The sequence below is a fragment of the Mustela nigripes genome, chromosome 13 (genome assembly GCF_022355385.1).
Source record: "Mustela nigripes isolate SB6536 chromosome 13, MUSNIG.SB6536, whole genome shotgun sequence".
Classification (NCBI taxonomy): domain Eukaryota; kingdom Metazoa; phylum Chordata; class Mammalia; order Carnivora; family Mustelidae; genus Mustela; species Mustela nigripes.
The window spans coordinates 73,724,241-73,733,865 of record NC_081569.1 but is presented as its reverse complement, the minus strand read 5'-3'; the positions used below and the strand labels follow the sequence as shown (position 1 = coordinate 73,733,865).

Below are 9,625 nucleotides of genomic sequence, written 5' to 3'. Positions count from 1 at the left end.
TGTGAGATTGATCCCTGGTCTTAATGATTCTGCAGTTTTGCTGAAGTGTATCTAGATGTGGATTTCTTTTCTTTCTTTCTTTCTTTTTTTTTTTTTTTAAGATTTTATTTATTTATTTGAGAGAGAGACAATGAGAGAGAGCATGAGCGAGGAGAAGGTCAGAGGGAGAAACAGACTCCCCATGGAGCTGGGAGCCCGATGCGGGACTCCATCCAGGACTCCGGGATCATGACCTGAGCCGAAGGCAGTTGTCCAACCAACTGAGCCACCCAGGCGTCACTAGACGTGGATTTCTTTAGAGTAATCCTTCTTAACATAAACCGTGCTTTCCAGATTTGTGATTCTTGTCTTTCATCAAATCTTGAAAAATCTCAGCCATTATCCCCTCAAATACTGCCTTGCCCCCATTTTTTTTTCCCCTTTCTCTCCTCATGGGAATCCAGTCAGATTATTGTGAGGCCTCCTCATTCTTGATTCCTCAATTTTTCTATCTAATTGTCTCTTTCTGCTGCATTTTGGGGAATTTCTTCAAATCTATCTTTTGGTACGCTCTTTCTCTCTTCAGCTGGGTTTTCGATTTAACCAAGCATTGCAACTTCAATTTTAGTGTTACATACTTTTTAAAAATTTCTTGATGTTCTTTTTTTTTTTTCCCCTAAATCTATCAGGGCATTTGGGGGGGGGGCATTTTTTATTATCTCTTATTCCTTGCTCATTTTTTTTCTTCTTTTTTTAAAATTTTATTTATTTGACAGAGAGAGAGACCATAAGGAGGCAGAGAGCAGGCAGAGAGAGGAGAAAGCAGGCTCCCTGCTGAGCAGAGTGCCTGATGTGGGGCTTCATCCCAGAACCCTATGATCACTACCTGAGCCCACTGGACGCCCCTCATTTTTTTTTTTCTATTCCATCTTTTATCTTTTTAAACATTTCCCAGAAGCTTTAGATTCTTCATCTGATTACTCCAAATTCTGAAGTCCTTCAAGTTCCAAACCTGTTGATTTTTTATCTTGCTGATACTCCCTCATGGGGCTTTGAATCCTTACATATTTAGAATATTTTGTGTGTGAGCCTATATATGGCAGAATTTAATCCAGAAGCTTGGGTTGAGCTGGGGTTGAGCATGCTTTCCTCTAAGGAGGATTCAGTTTGCTTCTGCCAGATTCCAGAGGCCATTAATAATCCGGGGTCACTTACATTTTTCAGTTTATGATTTATTGATCAAAGGAAGAGTAAAAATTCCAACCACAGATCCTTGTGAGAGCAGATCTCATGTGGAAACCAACTTTTTTTTTTTTTTTTTTTTTTAATTTGACAGAGAGAGGTCACAATTAGGCAGAGAGGCAGGCAGAGAGAGGGGGAAGCAGGCTCCCTGCTGAGCAGAGAGCCCGATGGAGGTAGGGGAGCTAGATCCCAGGACCCTGAGATCATGACCTGAGCTAAAGGCAGAGGCTTAACCCACTGAGCCACCCAGGCACCCCGGAAACGAACATTTTTTATTAATTTTAACATCTAATGCTGCAGCCTAGACAGGCTTCCTTGTAAGTTTCCTTGGTAAGCAGCTGGACTTTTTCCTTTCCACTGAGAATGTAGCACTTTTGAGGGTCCAGCTCTTTGGGGAATAGGGTGTCTCACAATTAGTTCTTCCATCTTCCTAAGCCCTATGACAGAGTCCCTCAGTGGTTCTCTCCCAACCTTCCATATCCCTTTCCCTGTCCCTAGATTACCTTTCTTATCTTGGGAGCTCACTAAAGAATTTTTTTGTTGGTTATGTTTTGTGTAGTATTCAGGGGGCACCTGGGTGGCTCAGTGGGTTAAAGCCTCTGCTTTTGGCTCAGGTCGTGATCTCAGAGTCCTGGGATCAAGCTCTCTGCTCAGCAGGGAGCCTGCTTCCCCCTCTCCCTCTGCCTGCCTCTCTGCCTACTTGTGATGTCTGCCTGTCAAATAAATAAATAAAATCTTAAAAAAAAAAGTGTAGTATTCAGGTATCCTGCTATAGGTTTTTGAGAGCTCTGACATAGTATTGGAAGAGAATTTTTGAAACAAACAAACAAAAATGTGATTATATGATACATACTGCTTTATAACTTGCTTTTTTCTCCCCATTTGATTTATGATAAATACCTGTCATATTAATAAACATAGGTTTAGGGACACCTGGGTGGCTCAGTGGGTTAAGCCTCTACCTTCAGTTCGGGTCATGATCTCAGGGTCCTGGAATCGAGCCCCCGCATCGGGCTCTCTGCTCATCAGGGAGCCTGCTTTCCCCTCTCTCTCTGCCTGCCTCTCTGCCTACTTGTGATCTCTCTGTCCAATAAATAAATAAAATCTTTTTTAAAAAACCACATAGGTTTAGAGCATCATTTTAAAGGCTACATGGTCATCCACTGCATAATTTATTTATAATCTTTATATATATTTATTTATGTACAATCTTTTCCTATCATTGGATATTTAGGGTTCTATTTTTTTCACTGTGCTAAACAACACTTCAGTGAATATCTTTACAGCTAAATTACTGCATACATATGGTCTTCTTCCTTCCTTAACAGCTTATAAAAGTAATATATGCTAATAGAAACTATTCAAACACTAAGGAAAATGAAAATTCCCCATAATCGTTTTTACCATCACCTCAGTTTATACCATTTGATCTATAATTGGAATCTCTTAACCAAATGACAGAGGAGAATTAGTTAGGGCTAGAATATGTAAGAAAAGAAATACATCCTTTGCCCTCTCACCCCCACCACTAAGGATAGGGAACCAGAGCAGTTACAAAGGATGGGCCGAAGGTAACCAAAGACAATCAGGAGCAAAGAACTGAAGGGATGAGAGACACCTAAAAAGATTCCAAAAACCTGGGACAGGGACGGGGCAGAGGCTCTGGTAGGGGGTCAGTGGCACAAGGCCTCAGGAAAGGCCATGGTTCCCAAACCTAGGGATCAACTCTGTTTCACTAGGTTCCCTCCACTGAGAAGCCGAGAAGCTGAGGGTCTCCTCAGGCACTCACTCCAGGCTCCTCTCGCTGCCCCTCTTTCTTGTAAATGGGTTTGGTTTATTTTGAGTCAAAAAGGAGTAGAGGCTCTGACACTCTCCCCAGCCCCACGCTTTATAGCTGCTGACCCCTGTTGCTCAGGGCCTTATCCCAATTGGAAGCTATTTAACAATAAAAAGGTTGGTAAGCACCCTTCTCATGCCTTTCTGCCTGTTCCCCCTCAAGGGGAGCCCAGGGTCTTCTCCCAAAAAAGAATCTTGAAAAAGATGGCTGCCCTCTCTGGTGGCTCTTGACTCCCGACTAGACTTGAGGACCTTCTGCACTTGCCTTGATGATTCGTCAAGATACCACCGTGTCTCTGCAATAAAGTTGACTTCAGGTGGCTTCTGTCAACCATGCAGATACAGGAGAAAGCCCCCAAACCGTAGAGAAGCTCAACCTCCTTTTTTCCTCCCTATAAGTATGGAGCTTCAGCTGGAGTGATCAAAGTTGTAAGGAAGCCCCCAGTCTCAGTTGTTTATGTGTTAATTCAATTCAACCAATATTTACTGGGTGCCAAAATAGGACAAACTGATGCCCCAAACTGGAGTTCCCAACCGCTCTAGAAATCACAGTTAACTGCTGGCCCCTCTCGCTCCTCCCAGCAGAGCCCATGGACTACTGGATGGAATGGAAAGTACGTAAGAGTCCGGTCTCCCCATGAAGGACTGAACGCCTAGGACTGGCCACAAAGAGTTTCCACAACGTCCAGCCACGGTCAGGCTTGGATATCCAGCCCAAGGATGGAGAGTAGGGAGTGGGTAAAACACAGACACTTTTTGTCTACCCTAAATCCTTAAGGATTCCCAAGCTCCTGAGTTCCCAAAGCCCCTTGTCCAGAGTATATGCTTGTTGGGAACACATGTTAAGCAGGGAATTTGCATGGAAGAGTTGGTATGGGGGGAGAGGGCAGGGATGCATTTCCCCTCCCGTGTCCACCACAATGCCAAGTGCCCTTGGCTAAGCCAGTTCATCTAGCTGACCACCATGCCCTAGGAGTCAAGTTACTACCAAGGCCAAGGTCTTGCCTCAGCAAGAACACCTGTCAGGGATCCTTCACAATACTATTCACACCTTCTTTAGCCACATTTAGCCTGCTGGGAGGTAGAGCCCAGAAGCCTGTCTGAAAATAGGAACACGTGATGGTTCTGAGGCAGGCTTAAAGTCAGCTCCACACTGACTTGAGTACGGTACTTAAGCTACTTTAAGTACCTCAGTACTTTTTCCCTCATTCATAAAGAATAAAAGTAGGACCAATCCGCTTCGGGTTGATGCGAGCAGCTGGTAAGCTAATACAGGTACCTAACACATTGGAACTTTACAGAATTGTTAACCATGATCGTAGGGGCATTTAGGGGATTGCTGAGCGCAAAAGCAACATAAAACCCTCCTCAACACCACTCCCTCCCCACCCCAGGCTGGGTAGGTGGTGGAGCCCAGGAATCCCTCCAGCTGCAGGAGTGGACTGTGGGCTCCTGAAAGATGAGGACTCCTTCTGCCTTCTGTGGCCCTCTAAATGTCCAGGGACAGCTAAGCTGACTGAGATCCGTAGCAGATGCTCAGAAAAGCTCTCACTTCCGGACTGCCCCCAGTGTCCACCGTGTTGTCAGATGCTCTGGGCTGAGCCAAGGCTTCCCTTCTGTCTCCCTCCCTGATGGGGCGGCACCTAGCTGCACCCGCCCAAGAAGGAAGTGGTTTAGTGACTGGGTAGGAGGGCAACTAGGCAGTCGGAAGTCAGAAGCCCTGCAGTGACATAGAGATTGACCCCTCTGAAGACCCCCTGCCCCTCTCCGCCACAAACCCCGCTCCCAGAAGTCACTCCTTCCCTGTGGACTTGCACTTTCCAGCCCGATGTCTAGCGGCAAGTTATGGTTAGTGGAGGGCGGGGATATATGCACAGTGGGGACCCTGCCCCGTGGGGCGATAGGAGGGGGGGCGGGGGTGGGAACTAGACTTTAACTGACCACATGGAGTCACGGATGTCAGAACTGAGCAGGTGGAGTCACTGGGGTCACAGAGGTGGGGCCAGTATAGGGAGCAGCTGGAAGACCAGGCCTCCTCTTTCAGGCCCAGCAGTACCCCAGCCTCTCTGGTGTCTGTCGAAGAATTGGAGAACCCAAAGTTCATCGGTGCAGGCAGGTTCGGGGTGGTGTTCCGGGCGCGACACAGGACGTGGGGTTTAGATGTGGCTGTCAAGATCTTGAAGGGGTAAGTGACCTGAGCCGTGGGCCTCCCAGGGTCTGCCCAAGGAGGAGGGGTGAGGCGCTGCATGCATGCATGGGGAGGGGAGGGATTTTCCAGGCATAAGGGGCGGGACTCCAACCCTTTTCCTGGAGTGTAGGAAGGCGATATCCAAGGAGATGAAAGCCATGGCAAGTCTGCGTAACCAGCACATACTGCTCCTGCTGGGGGTCACCCAGGAGCTCCAGTGGGAATCCACCTGTGGGCCAGCTCTGGTGACACAGTTCATGGAAAATGGTTCCGTGGCAGGGCTGCTGCAGCCCCACTTTCCTCGGCCCTGGCCTTTCCTCTGCCGCCTGCTGCAGGAGTTGGTACTGGGGATGTGTTATCTGCACAGCCAGAACCCCGCGCTCCTACACCGGGACCTCAAGCCCTCCAACGTCCTGCTGGACTCAGACCTGCACGCCAAGGTCAGCCTATCCATATACCAGAACAGCCTCTGGGCACAGAACTTCTCAACTCCATACCCCCAGCATCTCCCTCTGGACACAGGGCTGCTGAGGGTCAAAGCCCAACCAGGAGCTTTAGCCCCTACCCTGCCAGGTGTGAGCAACCCTGATCCATATGGTCAGTTCCACAGGCCCATCCACCATTCCATCCAAAGACCCATGGCTGACCTTGCCTGGGAGACTTAGACCTTGACCTAAATCCCTGAAGAGGGGACCCAGACGTCCAACCCAAGGGTCCCACTGGTCCTACCATTCCCCTAACCCTCAAAATCCCCTTTATAAGGCTGGACCTGTACCTTGTGGTCAGAGAAGGGATTATGGAAGCTGACTGGCCCTGTCCATCCCCAACCTTCTCCCTCTTTCCTCTTTTTACAGCTGGCAGATTTGGGCCTGTCCACATTTCAGAGAGGCTCAAGGTCAGGGGCTGACTCCCCAGAGCCAGCCTACTTGGCCCCTGAACTGTTGTCTGATGTAAACCGAAAGGCCTCCATGGCTAGTGATGTCTACAGGTAAGGTACCCACTCCAAACACACATTCCACATTTCTGTACCACTCTGGGCCCTTCTAGGGGGCCGTGTGTTGGAAAGGAATCTCTGCCAGCAGTTGGGCCAGGCCTCAGCTTTGTGTCTCCTGCAGCTTCGGGATCCTAATGTGGGCAGTGCTAGCTGGAAGAGAAGCTGAAAGTAAGACTCCGGGCAGACACTGGGATCCTTAACTCTGGGTGCCCTCCTCCTGTAACTCTCCAAAACCCTCTTCTTCCAGCTTACCCACTCAGACTGCCTGACTTTCTCCTCACCTCCCCTTGGACTATATTCCTTTCCAGCTTCCACCTTGGAGCAAGTGGCCCCTCCTACCCTGAATGTCTTCTCTTTGCATCCCCCACCCCTACTCTAGCAGTGTCTGGGACATCACTTGAGCAGGAAGCAGGGTGTGAGAGGCAGATTCGGCCCCCGCTGACCAAGTTACCCCAACCCAGCGCTGAGACTCCTGGCTTGGCAGGACTGAAGGAGCTAATGCAACACTGTTGGAGCCAGGAGCCCAAGGACAGGCCCTCCTTCCAAGGTGAACTGGCAGTTCAAGTGAACTTCAAGGTGAACTGCCAGTTAGCTGGCAGCCAGCGTAGGCCTGGATCTGTCAGCAGGGGGCTTCTCCTTGGGAAAGTCTGGCTCATATGCCTGCCACCCACTCTGCCTTGTCTCCAGAATGCCGACCAAACACCGAGGAAGCCTTCAACCTGGTAAACAAGGAGATAGATGCCGCAGTCTCCACAGTGAGTGTCCAATGCCACCGCCCCCCCCCCCAACCCAGGAGCTGGGCAAGGATGGCGTGACATGGCTCCCTTGGCCACACGATGCCTCCTCACTGGCCACTGTTCTTTGTGCCTTATTCTTTGTCCTCACTCTCCCCACCTCAGCACTGAGTTCCCAGGTAATAGATTATGGACCAAGACACTCCTCTCTTAGGTTTAGGCTGCTTCTCCCACCTCCCTGCCCAGAAAGCTTCTTATGTCCTTACAGGTGAAGCAATTCCTGCATGAAAACCAGGGCAGCAACAGGATGTCGTCTTCGCCTAAGCCAGGCCCAGAAGGGACAGAAACGGAAGGCCCTAGGGGAACCACAGGAAGCCATGACATCATAGCCACGGAGATGCTAAACAAACTAAATCTGAAGGAGTTCCCCAGCTCTGTTCCTAAAAAATGTACAAACCTTCCCAAGGGGATCAGGGCACAGGGAGACAAGGTTCAGCCTGCCAAGATAGCAGGAATGCCTTTCAATTCAACAGCCTCATCTCCCCAGACTCCAGAGACCTCACCTTTAAGAAATTGGGTACCCAGCGCCAAGTTGGCTTGGACCCCAGGTTCCGGACCTGCAGGGAATCAGGTGAGACACTGGCAGGACTAGGGGATGCACTAGGACTCCCATGAATCCTGTTCCCCTTGCCAGGGAAGACTTGGGCCTGAGGGGAATGCAGCATGGGAACTAGTCCCAGGACAGGGAACCTAAGAGAGCTGTGTTGTTCGCAGGGGGCTGAGAGACGTAGCACCAACTGGTCTCCCAGGGCACCACAGCCCAATCCAATACCAGGTACCTGCTCCTCACTCCTCCTTTCTCCTGCTCAATTCTTCCAGTGTCTTCTTCCTCAAGACCATCTATAGATCAGGGGTACCTTAGGTAGCACGAGGGAGAAAGGGCTAGTGGCCACCTACCTCAAGCTTCTGATGTCATAAATGAAGAAACTGACACCCGCTGGGACTGGGTCCTGCTGGGGCCACACAACAAAGTCTGGATTTGCCCTGGGCCTTCCGACTTTCCCCAGAACCAGCTCTGTGAATCCCTAATTTCTGCCATTGCTATGTTGGTCCAGAGAGGCTCCTAGAAGAAAAAACCCAAATATCAGGGTCTCAGGTATTAGTTGCCACTCCTGAGCTTCTGCAAACGCGGTTTCGAAGGGGCAGCACAAAGGTGAATGCCCAAGGCACATTTGACGCAGGCACAGGCAGCCCTAGAGACCCAATACTTGCATTTCCCCAGGGTGGACACAAGGTGCCGCTGCCTCTCCACCCCGCTGCTCCTCCTAATTTTGAGTTAACCATCCCACCAACACCACAATTTCTCTTAAAGGTAACCCTGTTACCATACATGACAGCCACGCGGTGCAGGTGGGAGACAACAACTACTTGGTTATACAAGAAGGAACTGCTTTGCCAACGCAAGGCCTGGAGCCCTGGGGCATGGGTCGAGGCTGGCCGCGTGCCCCACACAAGTAGGTTGGAAAGGAGAGCCACAAGAACCAAGAAGCCTGGAGCAGACTGGTGGCAGGGCCAGTATGATGCAACTTCTGAGCTACCTCTTGGATGTGAGGTAATTAGCTGAGACTTTCTTTGAAGGCCAAATGATTTGTGCACACGGAAGTCAATAAACATGATGGATTTTTTTTTAAGTTTTTATTTATTTATTTGACACACAGAGAGAGAGAGAGAGAGCAAGGACAAGTGGGGGGAATGGTAGGCGGGGGAGAAGCAGAGCCCCCTCTGAGCAAGGAGCCTGATGTCGGACTCAATCCTAGGGCTCTGGGATCGTGACCTGAGCTGAAGGCAGCCACTTAACCCACTTAACCGACTAAGCCACCCAGGAGCCCCAAACCTGATGGATTTTTAACCAAAGCGCCACTCTTGGGAGGCTAAGGCTTAGGCCAGGGGCGGGCGGTGGAGACCTGTATGGGAGACCGCAGAACTGATACGGAGGGAGGCAGAGGCCCTGCAGTCTAGCTGAGGCCGGAAGCGGGATGCTCAGGGCTGGGGGTGGGCAGGCGTGGCACACCAGGTCAGGGCCCAGCTGGTGGCAGGAAGGAATCTGGGAGGCCTGGCTCCTGGGGCCACTATAATCTCTGGGCGGAGCACTTCCTCTGGATCGGGTGAGACCTCACCCTAAACCCAAAACCTGGGGATAGCCTCACTGCCACGCTTTTCCTCTGGGCTACAGAGAGGCCACAGTGGGGTTCTGGGGAGGGGGCTCTCCCCGGGCATTGGAAGACAGCGGCACATCTTTGCCTCGCAGTGCCCCCAGCCTCTCAGAGGTCAGCCGGCATATTTATTTCCCTCCACCACAAGCACTCACTACCTACACTCCCAGGCTCCTTGTTTTCCAGGCGGAGTCCTTTGACTCTCAGCTGGGGTCTGGAATGTAAAGCTAAGGTTCCACAGCAGCTGCATCCAGTCAGGAGGGGAGGGGAACAGGCGCACCCCAACCCTCCATTCCAACCTAAATCCTAGCCCCATTCTGCCCAAAATTCTTCCCTACATTCTGGCTAGCCTTCACTCTAGCACTCCATTCTCCCGGTGCCCAAGGGCTCCACCCCCATTTTGACATCTGCTGCTCAGCCTGGCCCAACCCCTCACCTC

The 9,625-nt window shown here is 50.5% G+C and overlaps 1 protein-coding gene across 5 annotated transcripts; it reads left to right on the top strand.

Annotated features, from left to right (window-relative positions):
- Window positions 1-4,739: 4,739 nt before the first annotated feature.
- On the top strand, window positions 4,740-8,664 carry RIPK3 (receptor interacting serine/threonine kinase 3). 5 transcript variants are annotated; one of them, XR_009398851.1, is made up of 11 exons: window positions 4,740-4,905; window positions 5,102-5,242; window positions 5,376-5,685; window positions 6,100-6,233; window positions 6,361-6,407; window positions 6,619-6,786; window positions 6,927-6,994; window positions 7,242-7,422; window positions 7,521-7,604; window positions 7,748-7,808; window positions 8,346-8,372. XR_009398851.1 is itself a non-coding variant. In XM_059371229.1 (11 exons), exons 1-11 carry the CDS (start codon window positions 4,886-4,888, stop codon window positions 8,489-8,491), a joined length of 1,374 nt encoding a protein of 457 aa, XP_059227212.1. In that variant the 5' UTR covers window positions 4,740-4,885; the 3' UTR covers window positions 8,492-8,664. The 5 variants fall into 5 exon arrangements, 4 of the variants coding, with proteins under 4 accessions (XP_059227212.1, XP_059227213.1, XP_059227211.1 ...); XM_059371229.1 differs by having other exon boundaries at window positions 7,507-7,604; window positions 8,346-8,664; XM_059371230.1 differs by having other exon boundaries at window positions 5,581-5,685; window positions 7,242-7,604; window positions 8,346-8,664.
- Window positions 8,665-9,625: the final 961 nt, after the last annotated feature.